The 18,195-nt window shown below is 53.8% G+C and overlaps 1 protein-coding gene across 1 annotated transcript in view; it reads left to right on the forward strand.

Moving 5' to 3' along the window:
• Positions 1-4,279: 4,279 nt before the first annotated feature.
• EPHA8 (EPH receptor A8) overlaps positions 4,280-18,195 on the forward strand; it is a 49,477-nt gene continuing 35,561 nt past the window's right edge. Inside the window, exons 1-2 of the mRNA XM_075773138.1 lie at positions 4,280-4,400; positions 16,794-16,858. Of these exons, the coding sequence (XP_075629253.1) occupies positions 4,316-4,400; positions 16,794-16,858 (150 nt within the window). The 5' untranslated portion in view covers positions 4,280-4,315. The remainder of the gene's footprint in view (positions 4,401-16,793; positions 16,859-18,195) is intronic.

Here is an 18,195-nt window from a genome sequence, read left to right on the forward strand (position 1 = left end):
GGGAGGAGGTGATACGTGGTTCCTGCGATCCTCAACCTTGCTGCCCAGCAAGCTGTCCCATCCCTGATACAGCACGAGGAATTACGGTGATTCTGATGTAGCATGGATATTGCTCCAGATGACCTGATGCATCTGTGTAGATAACTTGTTGGCATGTTTATATAGTAGGTGTCTGTCCACATGCATCGTTACACAGGGTGCACTGAAGTTCACTGGGAATTACTGCTAACAGGTCAGGCCAGGGCACCAAATGCAAGTTTTGCTGGTGGATGCCACAGCCACATGAAAGTGCAGAGGGGGATGTAGCACCTGCATGGGTCCAGCACCCCCCTCCTGTCCTGCTGCTCCTGGGGCTTTGCTGGGGAGGCCTGAGGGGGAGGGCTCAGGGCAGGGGAGCAAAAGCGGTAGGACCCCGACTTGTTTAATCAATCCCATTTTTATGGATTCAGGGCTGTTGCCTGTGCAAGAGATGGAGGGGGTATTGTGCATGGCCATCTGTGTGTGGAAAGCCCCCCAGGACTCCTGTCCCCCCACCCACAGGGGCGCACTGCTTTGCCAGGAGTGTTGCCTGTGCTCAGGGCTCAGGTCATCCTCCTCCTCCTCCCACAGACACCTTGTGAGTGGCACAGGGATGTACATTTGGTTTGGGAGAGGGCACCCATGTCCCATCATCTCTTGGCACTCTTCCTCCTGTGAAAGAGATGTACAGCAGGGGACAGACGGATGGGCAGGCATCGGGGGGTTACAGACACCTGCAGCATGGCTCTTGTCCCTGTCCTGAGCATCCCCTTCTCTGCAGGGGTGGGAGGGGGGGTTCTGGGTCTGCTGGTGGCCCATCACTGAGTGGCATGTGTCCTGGAGATGGTGCAATTACCTTAATGACTCTGCCACCCAGGCTGCCTGCACCAGCCCTGACCCAGAGGTGCCTCGCCCTCCAAATGCTCCAGAAGACCAGAAGTGCCTGGACATTGCTTTCCTGGCCAGGGAGGAGCAGGGTCACCAGAGGCAGGCAGGGCTGCCCTCCCTGCTAGCTCAGGCATGGATTTGCTCTTGCAGGGCTGTGATGGGCAATCCCTGGGTGCAAAGCTGGGTGAAAAGGGCAACAGCCACTCAGGTCTGAGCAGCTGAGTTAGTGAGGAGGCTGTGGTCTCCCTGGTAAGCGTGCAATAACCTGGATTGTGCTAAAAGGGGTTGGGGTATAGCCAAGCTTGGCTCCCCTCCTTTGCTGATCCTCCCTGAGCTGCACTTTCCTCTATCCGCAGCATCTATAAATATCCTCCCCATCTCCGTGACAGACAGGTGCGGGACCATGTCTGAGGGACGTGCCGATGGCAAGAGACTCACCGAGGTTGGAAGCAGCAGCACGCAGTGAGATGGGGGAGGCAGCTGGTGGGTGCACGTCGTGCCCCATCCGGCTCAGGCCAGGGAGAGGTGATTGGGAGCCTGGGGAGGGATGCAGGTGGAGAGAAGGGCCAGGAAACCTGTCATGATGCCCTCCATGTGTCTGGTTCCTGGGCTGTTTGGTGTTCCTGGAATGCCTTGTGAGTGTGTCCGCAGCTGCATGTGGATCCTGGTATGGAAACAGTCCGTGCTCCAGACAGGAGCATCCCAGGATCTTTGAACAAGCATTTGCATCCCGTACCAGCTCACACACTCCTGACAGTGCCCAGGCTCCAGGCACACATCCTAATTATGCACGTGTGGCACATCCTGAATGCAAAACCAAGCGTCCAGTGAAACCAGGATGCCTGCCCCTACCTCCACACCACTTTGTTGCTCTGCGTGCATGCACTACGTTACGGTACGCAGTTCACACTGAGCCAGCACAGTCCTGCGCCAAGGCTCAGCACCCTGCTGCACCCACCACAGCACACAGGCACCCCAGTACATGTCATCCTCTCTCCCCAAAGCTGACAGTGTATCTGAGAGGCCTCCCGTTCCCTGGGAGGAATTTGGGGCACGCTATTCTGGATTCAGTGTGTCCTGGCTCCTGCAAAGCCATTTTACACTCTGTAACAGTGCCCAACAATCACAGCTTCTCTAGGATCTCACGTCACAGCAAAGCCAAAAGCTATGGGGAGGTGCAATATCTGGTAGCCCTGGGCATCTCTGGAAGACCTGGAGGACCCACATTCCTGGGATACGTGGGGCTGGGATGGCACCAGGGGACTGGAGTGCCCGTGTGGGTGCCTGGGTTGTGTTGGAGGTTTGCAGGGTTAACCTCCACGTTAGAGCATCACACTGGGAGTGGGCGTCACTCAGTACTGCAAGTTCAAAGCCGTCTTCTGCTTCCCCAGAGGTTTCTTTCCAGAGCTTGGGACCGAGATGGTGGCTGTATGGATGGTGTCCCTTCAGCATGCCTGGCTCTGCTTGGGCACTGGGTGACAAAGAGTTGAGGGATCCCCATCCCTGGAAGTGTTCAAGGCCAGGGTGGATGGGGCTTTGGGCAACCTGGGCTAGTGGAGGGTGTCCCTGCCCATGGCAGGGGGGTGGAACTGGATGGGCTTTGAGGCCCCTTCCAACCCAAACCATTCTATGATTCTATGATCCAGCACCAAGCTGTGACAAGCCCTTTCAGCACAGGGTGGTTGCTGGGTTGGAGTAGCAATGCAATATCTGGCCAAAAATGAACTCTCCCACCAGCTGCAGGGGTGCAATCATCAAGGCATCAGTGCTGCTCTGGGGCTTCCTGGTGGCTTGGTGCTGTTCAGAAACCATCAGCCCTGCCCCCTTTGCTCCAAGGTCCACTGCAAAGACCACTGCTTAGCTGCACAGCACCGCTCAACCTCTGTCAGCTGCCTTGGGAGCTGCTGGAGTCCTCCCCAAGCCATGGCTGTGTCCCTGCCTGAGCCTCTCTGCAAGCCCATCCCATGATACCACTGATGACAGGATCTCTCCATCGCTGTCTCTGGACGGACAGCTTCCCAGGCCGGCAGAGCGAAAAACCTGGAGGAATCTGATGCCCTGGGCTGTTCCCAGGTCCTGGTGATGAGTGGTGCAGACATGTCCCTGCAGGCATAATCCTCATCCCTTCCGAACGCGGAATTGTTGCCACCGCGTGCTGTGAGGCGGGCAGGGAGCCCCTTTCACCCCAGCACATAGGAAGCAGCTGGCAGTGCCGTGGGTGCCCAGCATGGGGTCCAGCATCTCCAAGGAACACACTGCCTCCCTCACATGCCTTTTCCTGGGGTGAGTTGCTGGGGGCAGGGGAGTGCTGCAATCGCACCTCGGTCCCCTGGCCTTGAGTGCATGGAATACCCCCACTGCACGTGGCATAGGTGGGAGTCAGCATCTGTGGTTACCATGGGCAGGTATTAGTGATCGTTCAGCATTTAGATGGGGAAACAGTCGTGGCCGCTGTAGGGGGTCTGTCGACAGATGCCGAGTGTTTAATGCTGAGCAAGGTACTCACCCAGCTCGGCAATTCTGGCAGCTCCAAACAAGAGGGACGCAGAGGCTTCCTCAGCAGGGCTGTGGGGAGGATGCTCTGTGCTCCCGAGGCAGGCCAGACCCCCATCACAGGGTCCCCTTGCCCGGCGCCTGGCCTCGCCCACCCTGGAATGACCGCTGTGTCCTCCCTAACTCTGCTTTTGAAGGGGTTTGCCCTGTCTCAGGTGGCCAACGCGGCTGTAAACAGGCTGGGTGTTGTGAGCCCTGGCCGTGTTGTCCCTTGCTCCTGCTGCCCCAGCTCCAGGGTGAGCAGGGAGTGTCTGTCTGTCTGTCTGTCTGTCCCAGGAGGATGTGGCATGAAAAGCATCAAGGGGGACAGGTTCTGCCTGCCTGCCCGCCCCAGCCCCAGCCATGCAAGGGGAGCACAGACAAGGGGTTTTCCTCTCTGTGCCCACTGGGACTGAAGAGTAACCCCATCCCCTTCACGCCTGACCCTGAGCGAGCAGGGAGCTCTCCACCGGATCACAGCTCAGGCCGCAAGTTTGACTTCAGCAGCAGCCGGACGAGAGCAGCGAAGAGGGATGAGTGTGAGAAGCAGCGGGGGCTGCTTGAGCGTCGTGAGGGAGGGAGGACGGATGGCAGGGGGGAGTGGGAGCCCGCCGTCTGGATGCTCGGGCTGGGTACAGCGTGCGCGTATAGTGTGGGAAGGGGGGCTCACTGCAGAGCCCACCCACCCCATTGGCTTGCGAGCGGTGACAGGCAGGCTGCTCCCTCCCTGCCGAGCCGCTTGCCTGTGTGGATGCGAGCAATGTGCGCAAAGTGCCTTTGCATTAGCCAGCGTGTGTCGTAGCTCTGGGCGCTCGCTCGCAGAGGTGCTGGGACGACCGAGGTGGCCCTGTCCCGTGCCTGGTGGCCCCGCCGGACCATGGCATGGGCACAGAGGGATCTGACATCCTCACTCTCCATTGTCATCGCTTTGGCTGCCTGCCTCTCCGCCACCACCAGTGAAGGTAGGAACCGGGGTGGCCCTGTCACGACAGGGCACTGTTGGGGGGACCCGCAGGATCTCTGCAGCGTTTGGATGCATCCGTATGGGCTTGCTGGGTCTGGTGGGCTTAGCTTTTCCCTGCTCCCAGGGGAGCACAGCTCCAGGTTCCTGCCTGCCTGAGTTTGCTGATCCTGGAGCTTTTGCACCGGAGGCTAAACTTCAGAGCTGGGCAGGAGGACTTGATTTCTGCAGCAATGCCTGCCAGCTCTGCCTGGCCTCCCCTGCAAGGGCTCTGCTGCAGCGTGCAGGGGTGGCTGCAGAGGGGACAGGGACGCAGGCACCAGCTCAGCCATGGTGATCCCCATCACCAGAGCTGCCGGCAGCGCGGGGCCGTGCGTGCTGGCCGGGCGGCGTGGGCTGTGATGGATCAAGCGGGTGGGCACGGGAAGGCATGCAGAGGGTGCTGGAAGCTGGAAGGGCACTCAGGTGGGAAACTTGTTGTGAGGGAAAGGGCTGGAAACTTCTGAAGTGGGAAGCAGGGATGCAGCCAGGGACCATCTCTCAACATCTCGGTGTCAGCACTGTCAGGCCTGCTCCTGCCACCCAGACGCTCCACACTGCTGCCGGCTGTGCTCATCCCTGGCCCTTGTCGGCAGTGCAACCCTGCTCCGGCATCCTGGGCCCCCCTTGGCTTCAGCAGCGCTGCTCCTGCTGCCTGCCACCCACCCGCTCGCCTGCATCCTTCCACACTGGCAGCGGTGGCATGGCTGCTTCCCAGGTCTGCTGATCTTCGTCACCCGGAGATCTGCCGTTCCCACTCCTGAGTGTGTCCTTGGCACTGGCAGCAGCATCCTTCCTCCCTTCTGCTATGTCTGAGAGCCGTGGCCAGCACGGCGCAGCCAGCCCCCGTGCCAGTGTCCCTATCTGGCAGTGGCAGTTGCATCCCTCCCTTCTCCTGCCCTGCATCCCTGACGCCCTTCCAGCCAGCCGAGGCCCACGGGCTGGCACCACAATGCCTTGTGCACTTTGCGACACCCCGCTGGGCAAGGTCCCTGCTTGTGCTGCCATCTTCCAACACTCACCCCCACCTTCCCTCCCACCCAGCCCGTCTTCCTCACTTGTATTTCCCGTTTCCAGCTATTTGCTGGTCCTAACCCTGTTTTCTGCCAGCTGTCTGCTTCCTGGTGCTCATCCTGCTCCTTTCCCCACTGGTGTTCCTGCCCTTGCAGGGGGGATGCATTGGGTCTCACTGCTGGGGACGGGCTGCGTAGGTGCAGAATGGGAGCCCAGCACCCCGACACCTCCAGTCCTTGCTCGCCCTCCACTCCACGGTGTAGCAGCTGCCTGCGTCCTGAGCCCTGGGCTGAGTGCTGTGCAGGATGCTGCCCATGCTGCCCCAGGCTCTCGGCTAACCCTGGGCATGGGTGAGTGAGGCTGGGGCCTCTTTGCTTTCCTCCACGGAGGAGATCGCTGGCTGCTGGGGTGGGTTTTATGGCATCTGTATGGACAGCCAGGCCCCGGACTGCTGTCTGCCTGTCCACAGCTGGGAAAGACCTGAGTTTCCCGCAAGACTTTTTGCAAAGGAAAGCTTTCCCCGACTTGGGCAGGGGGGTGCATGGGGCTGGGGGTCAGCCAGGCTCTGGGGAGGACCAAGCAGGCTGGATCTGGGTTAGACCAGGCAGAAGGTGCTGGGTGGCACCACGACAACGCGTGGGATCCTGCAGAAAGCTGGTGGTGCTCTGTCCGCCACCCCAAGGATGCTCGTGCCTCCGCGGGTACTGGGGCACAGCTCTGGTGGCACAGGGCAGCTTGGTGCCAGCCAGGCCCCACGTTTGGGCAGCGGAGCTGGGGATGTGGCCGCAGGCTCCTCCAGCAACCACATCTCAGGGTGCTGGGACAGGCTGGTGGCAGCGTCCGTGCCGGCGCAGTTGCGGTGCAGATTGTTGAGCACGCTGGCATGGGGATGGGGCTAGAAATGTGGGGAGATGCTGCAAAGTGCAGCACAGCCCTGGTGTCTCCTGCACTCCAACTGTGCTGGGCTTTGCTACCCCGTTTCTACAGCGTGTGGCACGTGCGGGCACAGTGTGGGTGTAGCAGTGGTGCACTAAAGTGCCCCGCTGCTGCCGACTGTGACCTCTGCCCGCTGCCACAGCCACGGGCTGCTTCTGGCCGTGCATCTCTGGCCGTGCTACCCAGCAAGCCCAACGCTCGTTTAAGAGCTGCGGGGTAGAAAATTACAGCCGCAAAGCAAATTTAAGGCCGGTGTGTGCTGCATTCTGCTTGTGCGTATTGGGAGGCAATTGGTATATAAAGACATGCATTAACCTGAAGAAACGGCTTCAGTCTGATTTTCTTCCTGTTCCAAGAGCTCCCAGTGTCTTCCTCTTTCCTGAAAGATTTGTTCCAAGAAGTTTTGAGCTTCTATTTTTTATTCCTTTCAGTCTTGCATGCAGTGAGTGTCCTGGAAATGGGAGAAAAAGGGAATCGCCATTCCATGGGAAATCCCCACATTTCAGCGCTGCAGCCATTGCGAAATGCATTGAAAGCCTAAACTCAGATATTTTCTAGATGGGTGAAAATTCGCAGGATGTGGAAGATTTTCATTTGGATCACTGAAAAAATTTTGTCTGAAATATTGTTAAATTCCTTTAGAGCAGGGAGGTAGAAACATTATTTTCAATAATATGAAGATAGTGTGATAGATTCAATATTTACACTATTACACACCAAGTTGCATAGGCAAAAATAGTCAAGTGGTTATTTTATATGACACCGTGAAGTGAAGTTGGATAATAAAATATGAAATATTTTGTATAGAAAGAAAATCAGAAGAGTAGAAATTACCACATTTTGGGCTTGTCTGGGGGGGTGACAAAATTGTATTTTCTGCTAGAAAATGGCACGTCAAATGCTGCTGCTGGGGTCTGCTCCCTCTCAGGTGATGCCTCTGGCTCAGTTCTGCCCTCCATCCATGAGGTGGGTGACCTTCCTCCCCATCACAGCACGGACCCTGTGGCCCATGGGTGAGCTTGGGTGCTAACTTGGCAGGGAACATGGTGCAGCAGGGAAAGGAGACCTGGAGACATCTCCCCTGGCTTTTCGGGGCACATAGAGATGGCCGAGGGAAGCAGCAGGGGATGGGTAACAGGGTGATGTATGGGGAGCGCACTGGGGAGGATGCAGAGCTGTTGACACAGGGATGCTCGCCTTTTCCCTGCACCATGGGGTCGGTGATGGAGATGTTTTCTTCTTCCCCGCAACAGGGATGGGGCGCGGGAGAGACCAGGGTCCTTGGGAAAACCCAGTGGCTTGCTGCCTGCCGAAACGGGGGCCAGAGGAAGGGTTTGCGGCAACCTCCCCCGCTAATCTCTCGATTGTAATCTCATTAATTGCCCCTCTGCTCAAATAGAAAAAGAGGTAAAAACTTGTCTGTGTGTTTATTCAACACCACTTTTCTACCCCTTCTGTAGCAATGATGAAGTCGGGGCTGCGGGAGAAGCCAAGGTCTGAAAGGGAGAGGAAATAGGTTTTTCAGTTGTAAAAAGGCTGTGAGGATGCCGTGTTCCTCCCTAACAATAGGAAACAAGAGGGTTTAGGTATACAGAGTTTTGGTGACAGGGGATGGAAAAGCATTAGTTTAGAACAGTGAGTTGATTTGGGCTATGTTTGAAAAAAAAAAATCATTTTTGGGGTGTGTAATTTTTTGACTGCTCTCAAAATGCTGATTTTAGGTAGGCTCATGGGGGATGTCTTTCTCATCTAATTTTCATTTATGTCCTTCTTGTATTAATAGCTTACAAAACTTCTGGAAAACCAAACCCCAAAATTTGCAGGAAAATAACACAACAGCATGCAAAATGCACCTACTCTGTGAGCGTTTTTCATTCTCCTTGAATTCTTGTTTTCTGAAATTGTGAAGGGCTTATTTACAGTGAAAATAAATGGGCACCCATTTTGGTGATGGTGGAAGTAGATCTGATGAATCCAAATTTAAGTACAACTGAAAACCTGATGAATTACTACAGGGACGAAGGAATTCCCTATTTTTTTGATTGCTGAGAAATGATTAGAAAAATATTTTACCCAAAAGAAAAAGAAAAAGAAAAAAAAAGAATTAAAAAACAACGAACCCCAGCCCCAAAGGATGCTTAGGCCGGGGGGAGGCAGAGAGGCTCGTCCCATGCATCTCGCTGGGGTCGGTGCCTGCGGGTCCGGGCAGGCAGGACTCCGGGGAGCGCCGGTTTCATCAAGACATCCTGACACCTCTGCTCTTTGTTTCGGTCAGGTCCTGTGTTTCCTACGTCCTTGCTCGCCTCGCTGGCAGCCTTCGGTGCTGCCTTTATCTCCGGGGGCAAATCCATTCATATGATAACTCTATTCATACCCTGACAGTTTTTGATAGTTCATTCTCCTAACCCCAGTGTGTTTGCATGACCAACAGTCAAAATTATTCCTCTGTCACAGAGAAACGATTAACCCCTTCGGCCCTGGTAGTTCAAAAGTGAGCGGTGGGATCACGGCGTTGTATTTTCTTCAAAAAGAAACAAAAAAAACCCCCTATGTCCTGCTTGTGTAAATGTACTGTACTTAAGGTCATAAATAACCACATAAAGGATGTAACTCTTTTACGGATCAGGTCCAGCCGCACCAGTAAAGCCTAATTAACTGTGTTTGGCCCAGGGATACAGTCTGGAAAGGTATTCAGCATCTATCTGAAGATGTCGGCAAAGGCAGACCCATCCCTGCCTTTAATGATCCGTTCCAATGGCTCATCAGCCTCAGCCTTAAAAAATTGGACCCCTCTTTTCCCTAATACAAATTTGCCTGGCTTCACCCTCCAGCCATTTGTTCTTGTTAGACTTTTCTTGCTAGATTAAAGAGCCCGTATTTTTTTGCTGTGAAAGTACGCTGAGTGCAACCGGGTGCCTCGCTCCCCTTGTGGGCACGAGCAGATCGGGCTCTGCAGGTTCCCCTCTCTCTGTTTTTTTCCTCCAGCCCTGGTATCACAGCTGTGCCTGTATCCTCTGCTCTACCTCCAGTTTCTCATATTTAAAATGCCTTAACTATGCATGTGAGTGGCAGCAGTACTGTCTGCAGATGGACAGACCAGCTCCATCCCGGCACCAAGGGCACACACAAGTCACTAGAGCCGTCCTCCGATGTGATACCTTTTGTGTTAGAAAATACTCCTGTGCAGTTTTTAAGGTCTCTCATGATATTTCATTACCGGTGGCATGAGATATTTAGCCTGTCCCCTCAAATGTTTTTAGTATTGGTATTTTTGTCCATGAAAATGTTCCGGCTTAGAAAGCTATTTTTAAGAGAGCAAAGTAATTGCCTTTAAAAGAAATTAACTTGCTTTAAAAATGCCACTGGGGTAAAAACAGCTAAGCATGGTTTAGAGTGGCCAACTGGTGTGAAAGCAAAAGACGTCCTCAGAGAAGGTAGGGGAAAAGCATCCGACAGCCTGAAAAACTGCCATCCAAAGCCCCTTCAGAAAATCCAGATAAGTGAGTACATTTGCAAAAATCCACATTTCTCTAATGAATACTCCAGAGAGGATAAAACTCAAATCTTTGCCAGGACTGCTGGGATGCAGGAGTCAGTGGAAAGGGCAGGGTGTCTTTTTTGGGGTGCTGCAAGGTTTGTCCCTCTGATGGACTCACAGGCTACAGGCACAGGTCTCCAGCACTGGGTCCACCTGAGTCGCTGTGAGTGGCATGGGAAGCGGCTGGAAGCGACACCGGGGACTCTTGATTTTGGGTGAGAAATCTGCAAAGTCCCAAACAGGCAGGAGATAACTGAATGGGCGTGTGGTGTAGAGGTGGAGAGATGCTCTGCGATAAGGACCTGGGATGGCATCAGGGGCTTGCCTGGTGTGAGTTTTGGCTCCCAAAAAATGTAGATGAACTTGGAAACCTCAGTGGCTAAAGCTGAAGAAATGCATTTGTGCCTATTTTACTATACGAAACAAATGTGAGAAAAGAGGAGAGGGAGTCAGGACTGGTGTGGTCCCAGAGGACCCCAAAGGAACCACCAGCACAAACCCCTCTGGAGAGGGCTCCCATTTCCCCAATCTATACCACACAGGTTTTGCTTACCACAAGCAGAAGGGTGTATTTTGTGTTAGAAAACTCTCCTGTCTAATTTTTAGAGACTGTCATGATATTGCATTACTGGTAGCATGAGATATTCCCCATGTCCCTGCCGCTTGGTGGAAAATGGGAAGTCCTGGTCCAGGTGAAGGTCCTTTAGCTGATCTTCAAGCTTCTGGGTTTGGGGACACTGGTCAGGGATGCGAGCGGCTGTCCTTTGCGTGTGTGTGGGTTGGACACATTAAATCTTGCAGGGCTTTAGCCAAACGTGGTGCTGAGGGGTGGCTGTGCCGGCTCTGCTGATGGACGGGTCCATGCCATCTTGCCGTCCCTTAGGCTGGGGACATTGTGGTGGAAAGGACCCGCATGGCTCCCATGGCCAAATCCAGACCTGGGCACATCAGCTCTGCAGAGCCATCCTCCAGAGCTGCAGGGACCTTTCAGCCGCCCTTGGCTCTCCCCAGTGCCAGCCCCCTCCCCAGCCTCGCCGCGGTCCTGCTCCTTCCCCTGCTCACATCGGATGTTTCCATGGAATTTCTTGCCTCTCTGACCTTTCTCACCGCCCCCATCCCCAGAGCCTTCCCACCTCTTCCTCTGGCTTCTGCCCTGAATTACAACAAGCCCAGCAGCCCCTTGAGCCCGAAATATCTCCTTCCCCACCGGCACCTGGACTAGGAACATGGAAACATGTGCTCACCCCTCGCTCTGAGCCTCGGGTCTGTCCCTGTACACCTCGTCCTCAAGCCCTGGGACAGCCCGTGGGTTTTCAAATTTCCAGTCAATTATTTATGTCCAGCTCTGACCATGCACAGTTTGCACTAAAACCTGTGTGTGTGGAGATGCACACCGGTACCACAACCCCCTGCCCGGTGGTGGGTAGTGTGTGTGCTTTAATTTGGGACACCTAAGCCAGCGTGCCCAATTCACCCTGGCTGTCCCACCACACACAAGCATCAGGATTCTCAAAGTAGGAAACATGAGCATTTTACATCTATATTTTCTCACCTATATTTCTGAGAGGGAACATTTTTTTGTTGTTTAGCTTTTGATTTTTTTTTTTTTTCTGGGGAAAAAAATGCTGCCCTATAATTTCAAGGTTTTTAGCCTTGGAAATACTTTATTCAGGGTGTTTTGTTTTGTTTCATTTTTTTACATTATTTCATGACATCTCAGTCCTACCACAGGTTATGCTCTTGCGCTGCACATTATCTTACATGATATCATGCAGGGTCTGGTAGGATCAGGTTGATCATTTTATTTTTAAAACCTGAACTGCGGCTTTTTGTTAGCACTGATTGAACAAACAAGCTTTCTTCCTACATCAAAGTATCTTCTGCTCCTGGTATACTGAAAAGGGGTGACCCTCTGGGCAGTCCTTATGGGCATTACCACTTCTGATGCATTACAAAATGATATAAAATTAAATATAGAAAGTTCACAGCAACAATCCGGAGGTCTGAGAAGAAATCCTGAAATGGGAATTAGGGCACATCCAAAAAGCAGCACTGCTTTTTCACAGCAATTGTTTGAAAATGTTTCTTTTTAATAATTTATTTTTTTTCAGCCTGATTCTGGCATTTCCAGAAATGTGGAAATCCCACGTTCCTGCCAGATTTGGTGATATGTTTTTTATCTACCCGCAATACCTTCCTAAATTTCCTCTCTGGGCAGCCAAGGCAGCGGGTGCCGATGCGAGCACCATCCCTGCTGTGTCCTTAGTACGTGCAGCCTCGTGGACAAGCAGCCGCTCGACAAAGCCTGGCTGGATGCGGCCGCTTGCGCGGCTGAGCACTGCTGAGCATCGCCCCACTGCCGCGGTGCCGACCCGCATCCATGGGGCACATCCCCTGCGCACAGCTCCCACATGGGAAGAACTGACCTCCCCGCCAGGCTTGCTGCTTTCACCTTGAAGCCCCAGTTCTTGGCCTCGTGTGTTGGTGAATAAATGACTGTTTTTCTTTCTTTTAAGATAAATATTGTTCCGGGGAGGGGGAAGCTGAAAGCGAAGCATCCCATCCCGTCCCCCTGCAATGCTCCGAGGCCAGTAGGACACAGCTTTGTTGCTCAGCTTTGCCTCCCAAGTTGGAAAGGTCACGGCTGGCTATTCAGCAAGCCCCTGGATTAAACGGTGGGACACAAATAGCTGACCCACCCCGGCCCCACCTGCCCCTTCAAAGTCCTGCCTGCGCTGATGGGAAATGAATGCCAGTGGCTCTTGTCCCCCTCCTCTCTGGGAGCCTCTCCCTGCCCCTTTCCCATATCCTGACACTCTTCCCGCTGCGGATAACCCTCCCTGTGTCCTTCCCCCACCGAGTCAGGTTGGGGCTGTGGGGCTGGTGTGGGGTGTGCAGACCCACATGGGGCTGTGGGGGCTGAGCCCGCTGGTCTTTGGGTAGCAGGCAGCTGGAGTGCCTAACCGTGCTGATAAGAGTTTAATTATCGATGCAAAAGGCGTTGTTGCATGGGGGGGAGCCTTGCTGTGAATCTTGGGAGGCCTTTGAAGTTGTGATGGAGAGGAACTGAAGCCCAAGGGAACAGGGCTGCTCCCACTGACCCTTCCTCCCCACGCCTGCGCTACAAAGCCCCTGCCTAGGAGGGAGACGGCAGAGTAATTAGAGTGAGGACCACAGTGGGTTAACAATTAGCGAGGGAGCTCAGAGCCCTCTTTGGTCCCCCACTGCTGTCCTAGAGGCCGGGGTTCAGCGCATCCCTCACCGTGTCACTCCTGGGCTTGTCCCACCGCCCCACCATGCACCCACGGGTGGGCTGAGGGTCCACAGGCTCCCCTGAGCTGGGCAGCCGTGGATCCCACGGCACCCTTCCTGAGCCCGGGATGCTTGGATGTGGGACCCCAAGGTGCCCGTGCCTCTGTAGGGATGTAATACATCCCTGCAGGAGCCACGGCCACCAGCACAAGTGTAGGGAAGGGTTTCTGAGCATTCACTCTATATATACAGATATATGGACCCAGGCAAAACGCACATCCTCTGAATGCTAGACCCTGCTTTGGCTTCCTCAATCATCCCAAGTGATGTTTAGAATTTGGTAGATATGGGTATGGGTACAGATACAGATATAGATATATAGATATAGATATAAAAATAAAGATGTAGGTATAAATAAATTATACTTATATATGTATACATCATATACATACACCTAGTCTTCGACTCCTGCATAATCTGCATCTATGAGATTGCCATGTGCACTCCTCATGCAACATTTACATTGATGCAACTTTATAAAGGAGCAAGTAGGTCTGCCTTGCATGAGGCTCCGTCTCAAGACCCCAGTTGGTGCTGGGGAAGCGACCTGCTTGCTCCTAGGTGCTTCCATTTGAATGGGCAATCAGGCTTGACAGCTTTTCCACCAGTGCGAGAATTTCCCCTGACACCTCCTGGTGTTTTGGCTCAATACGCCGAGTCAAAGCCAAGGCACAGAATAGGGAAAATACAAAATGGTGCTCGGAAAACAAAATGGAGCTTGCAGTTTGAGATTGATACGTGCAGACAGTCCATAACATCAAACAGAATTGCCCAGCTGTAGGAGAGAGGTCTCCCAAACCGGCACATTTTCTGAGAAAGGTTTCAGCTGAAAGGGGTCCTTTGTGGTGGTCTCACTTGCCCCCCGGCATCAAGGGCGGGCTCTTTCTGAGCATCGCCCCTGGAGAAGTGACACAGCCAGGAGATCACCTGCAAGGGGCTGGACGGGGCACTTGTCGCATGCGATGCAGCAGGTTCCCCTGCTACAGGCGTTGGTCTGTAGCCTTTCCCTGAAACGGGCAGTTGGGTTTCGGGAGGTTTTGGCCTCCGCATATCTGAGCATAACATGTAATAGTGCTGCTATATGGATGCTCATATCTACAGATGTGTGTGCTATACCGTAAGTTAACACAAGAGCTCTTGGACACGCAATGCCTTTGTATTTGTGCAATGCTCACTGCAGTAGGCTTAATGCGCAGGACTCCTATGCACTTGGCTGAAACACCGGCTGAGGAATAAAAGAAATATCTTGTCCCTCTTCCTGCAGAGAGACATGAGCAATCTGCTGCACAGGCGTGTTTGCAGGGAATGCAAGCATGTCTAGTTATTTGTGCACCAAAGCACCCGAAAGGTGGGCTCCTTTGTCTGTATGAAGTTGGGTGACACCCATACGATCCATATGGTGAGATGGGGTGTAGCAAGCTGTCTCCAGGTACCATGCACCGCTGTGCAGACAAGCCTGGGGTATGTCCCACCATGCCTGCTCTGTTCTCAGCATCGTTCCCCACGGCGTGATGCTCCAGCTGGACCCCGGTCCGCGCAGGCTCCTCGTGCTGCTTGAAGAGCAGCGAGAGGCAGCCACGTCCATCGCTGAGCATCTCAGCGTGGGAAAGAGGGTGCAGAGACCACGGCAGGGGGGAGAGAGGGTCTGCGAAAGCGGTCCCCTCTCTGCAGCCTGCCTGCTGAGGGTCACCGGGACCGTGCTCCTGCACTGTGAGCAGGAAAACTCCCGAGCCCAAGCTCCTGCTGGGTGAATTACCCAGGGAAAATAGGCAGAAAATCTTCAGATTAACAATAACAAATAAAAATGGATTTGAGATCTCTGAGGTAATTACTCCGTGCTGAGGGCAAGGGGCCTCTTTAGCAGTGGGAGCAGCACCGTGCAGGGAGTGGAGGGGCTCAGCTTGCTGTTGGGCCAATGGAGTCACATAAGAAACCCTGGAAATTCTTTCAAATTGTTCTGCTAACATTAATAAATGCCTCAAAAGCTCCTAATCTGCTCTGTCAGGAGCATGACGTCCGGGCGTTTCACAGCCAGCTCACGTCTCTGCTCCTCTCTCCCCCTCCTCTCTCTTTCCCTGCCTGGTAATAGTAAATGAAAGTGGCACCCGTTCCTCTGGCTGCTGGGACCAGCGTCACGCTGAGCTCAGCCTCTGCTGGGGCTGGAGCCGCTGTCCCGACATGCCCCATCCCTGCTGCGACAAGCTGGTGCCTTGCACCAAGACCAGCATCCCCCCACAGCCCTGTGAGCAGCTGAGATGCAGTACTGCAGCAGGGATGCTGCACCAAGTTGCCTTGAGGTCCAGTTTGATCCTGCTCGAGGGTGAGGAAGAGGAGACAGCAGGGACACAGCATCCAGTGTGGACTTGACCTTGCTGGGTGGCTGCAGGGCAAAGAGCACTGGGAAAAGCTGGAGGCACTGGAGATCCCTGAGGGACCCTGGTGCTGATGAGGGGTGATGAGGCATGGACACGCTGGTGTCGGTGCAGTCACTCCCAAGGGTGAGGACACCTTGCCGGCACCCTCTCCCAAGCCTCCATCCCTCTGGACCTGTACCCTGGAGCTGGGGATTGGGCTCCTTCCTCAGGTGCTGAGGAAGTTGGGGGAGGATATCAGGCAGTGGCAAGGCTCTCTGCTGCCTGATGCTGCTGGATCTGGGTGTGCGGCTCATGGGCAGTATATGACACTCAGGGGCAGCTCACCCTGTGCATGCAGTGATGTCACGGCATCCCACTTCCCCTCCCTGCTAACACTGCACAGGTCTCAACGGGAAGCTCCTGAACACATTCAAAGGCATCATCACCTCTCCCCACGCAGAAGCTGCTCCCCTCTCCTTGCAGATTTGCCCGTGTCTCCTCATTAATCTGGGCTCCTGGTGGTGGCAGGGCTTTTGAAGGGTTGGCTTTGATGGACCTGCTCAAGCAGCCGGTCCCCCACGGCCGGGCCTCTCCAGTGGGGTGTCAGCCAGGACCATGGGGGATCACTTTGTGCTGGAGCCGGGCACCGCAGTGTGTAATTACAGCGGCTGCTGGAGTGCAGACTTCAAACTGGTGATGCTGGGAGGGATGTGAACCTAAAGGGCTCAGTGGAGCCTCTGGAGGAGAAATGTCCAAGCGAGGAATGATGCTCTGATTGCATCAGTGTTGGCTCAGGATGGGACTGGTGGACAACCTGATGTTCAGAGTTTGTTTCCCCAGGTCCTCCTTGCCTTGCATCCCCTCTGACCTGCTCTGTATCCCCTCTGACCTGCTGTTTGCAGCCCCCTCTCCTCCAAAAGGACACATTGCTCTCAGTCCTATGGCCAGGATTGATACAGCCCAACCCAAACTCTACCCCAAACCAGTTCCGGGGAGCATCATTTGTTGCCATCCCCTCACTCCATATCTGCCTTAGCTGCATCCAGGCAGGTCCCTGGCAGCAGCTCCATGGATTGATGAGTGCAGGGGACACTCAAGTCAGTGGGGTGCAAGGAGGGGTCATTTGTGGTGGCTTGGTTTCTTGCCCTCAGGGATGGGGACAAAGCTTTCTGACGCAGCATTTTGCTCCTGTGTTTTCCAGTGAACTTGCTAGACACGTCAACAATCCCGGGGGACTGGGGCTGGATGACTTATCCCTCGCACGGGGTAAGTATGAAGCGGCTGTTGGTGCATGGGGGACCCCAGTGGGACAGGTGACCATGGGTCACTGTGGGTAGGGTGAATGGACATCTCAGCCCCAGGCTGGTGCCTTGGTCAGTGCTGATGGGTCAATCATAGAATCATAGAATCATAGAATGGTTTGAGTTGGAAGGGATCTCAAAGATCATCTAGTTCCAACACCCTCCACTAGACGAGGTTGCCCAAAGCCTCATCAATGAGACCATGTCTGTTGGGAAAATGTCAGCCTGAAAGACTAGCAGTGGGATGCGGCCAGTTTGGAAATGTCATTTAACTCTCCATGTCCCCTGGTAGGGACCAGGTTGTCACCAGGTTCTGAGCTTTGAGGGAACTCAAAAGCTGGATTGCCCTATGGGCACTCACGTTGAGAAGCCTCTCATTCCTGGCTGCACCGGGGGAGCATCAGGAGGAACAGTCCAAAATGACTGGGAAGCTCTCAACCACTCTCAATCAGAGTTTGCTGTTGGAACTGGGCAGGAGGGTCAGGGGACCATCCCCTGCGGATGGTTTCTGAAAGGGAATGGGGATGTAAATGCACAGCCTTGCGAAGTGGCTGGGAGGGATGTCGAGGTGGTGACCCCCACCGAGCCTGCCATCTCTACCGGCTGGATCCTCTCCTCACGCTCCCTTCACTTGCATTTCCATGTCCAGGTTTTTCTGCAGCAGCAGCAGCTTTCTGGAAATAGCGAGTTTCAGATGGCAGTGGTGATCTGGCTGTAAGGATTTTGCTCATTTGTTTGGTGAACAGAAACAACCCCATAAATACACACAGGACCAACTGCAAGGCACAGTGGAGCCTGCTGCATGCACAAAACGTGCAAAATTGGGGTGCCTACCTGGCTTTCGCTGCTGTGTTGGTTTTTCATGTCCACTCTTTTTTCATCCCCTCTCTGAACTAAATGGTCCTAATCTTTTCAATTCCGCCTCCTACAGAAATCTTCCCAGGCCTCTAATCATTTTCATTGATCTGTTGCTTAAGACTTTCAGTCCCCACGCTGTTTGAGCAGGAGTGTTCAGAACTGTGAATTCATAATAATAACAACGATCAGATTTACATCAGACATTATCATATAAGTAAATATATTAAATAATTAACTCAGCTCTAATTTTAGCAGTTAGCTGTTGCAATGATGACTATCCTGGAAATGTAATAGATTCAGAGGTACAAGGTCAGAGGGGACCGCAGAGCTAATGTGATGTGATCTCCTGCATAAATACAGGCTTTTGGACCTGTCAATCCACTCGCATCTCAGAAAAGCCCAGCTTTTAGAAAAAAAACATCCTTGACTACAAAATTACCAGTG

The sequence above is a fragment of the Balearica regulorum genome, chromosome 21 (assembly GCF_011004875.1).
Source record: "Balearica regulorum gibbericeps isolate bBalReg1 chromosome 21, bBalReg1.pri, whole genome shotgun sequence".
NCBI lineage: Eukaryota > Metazoa > Chordata > Aves > Gruiformes > Gruidae > Balearica > Balearica regulorum.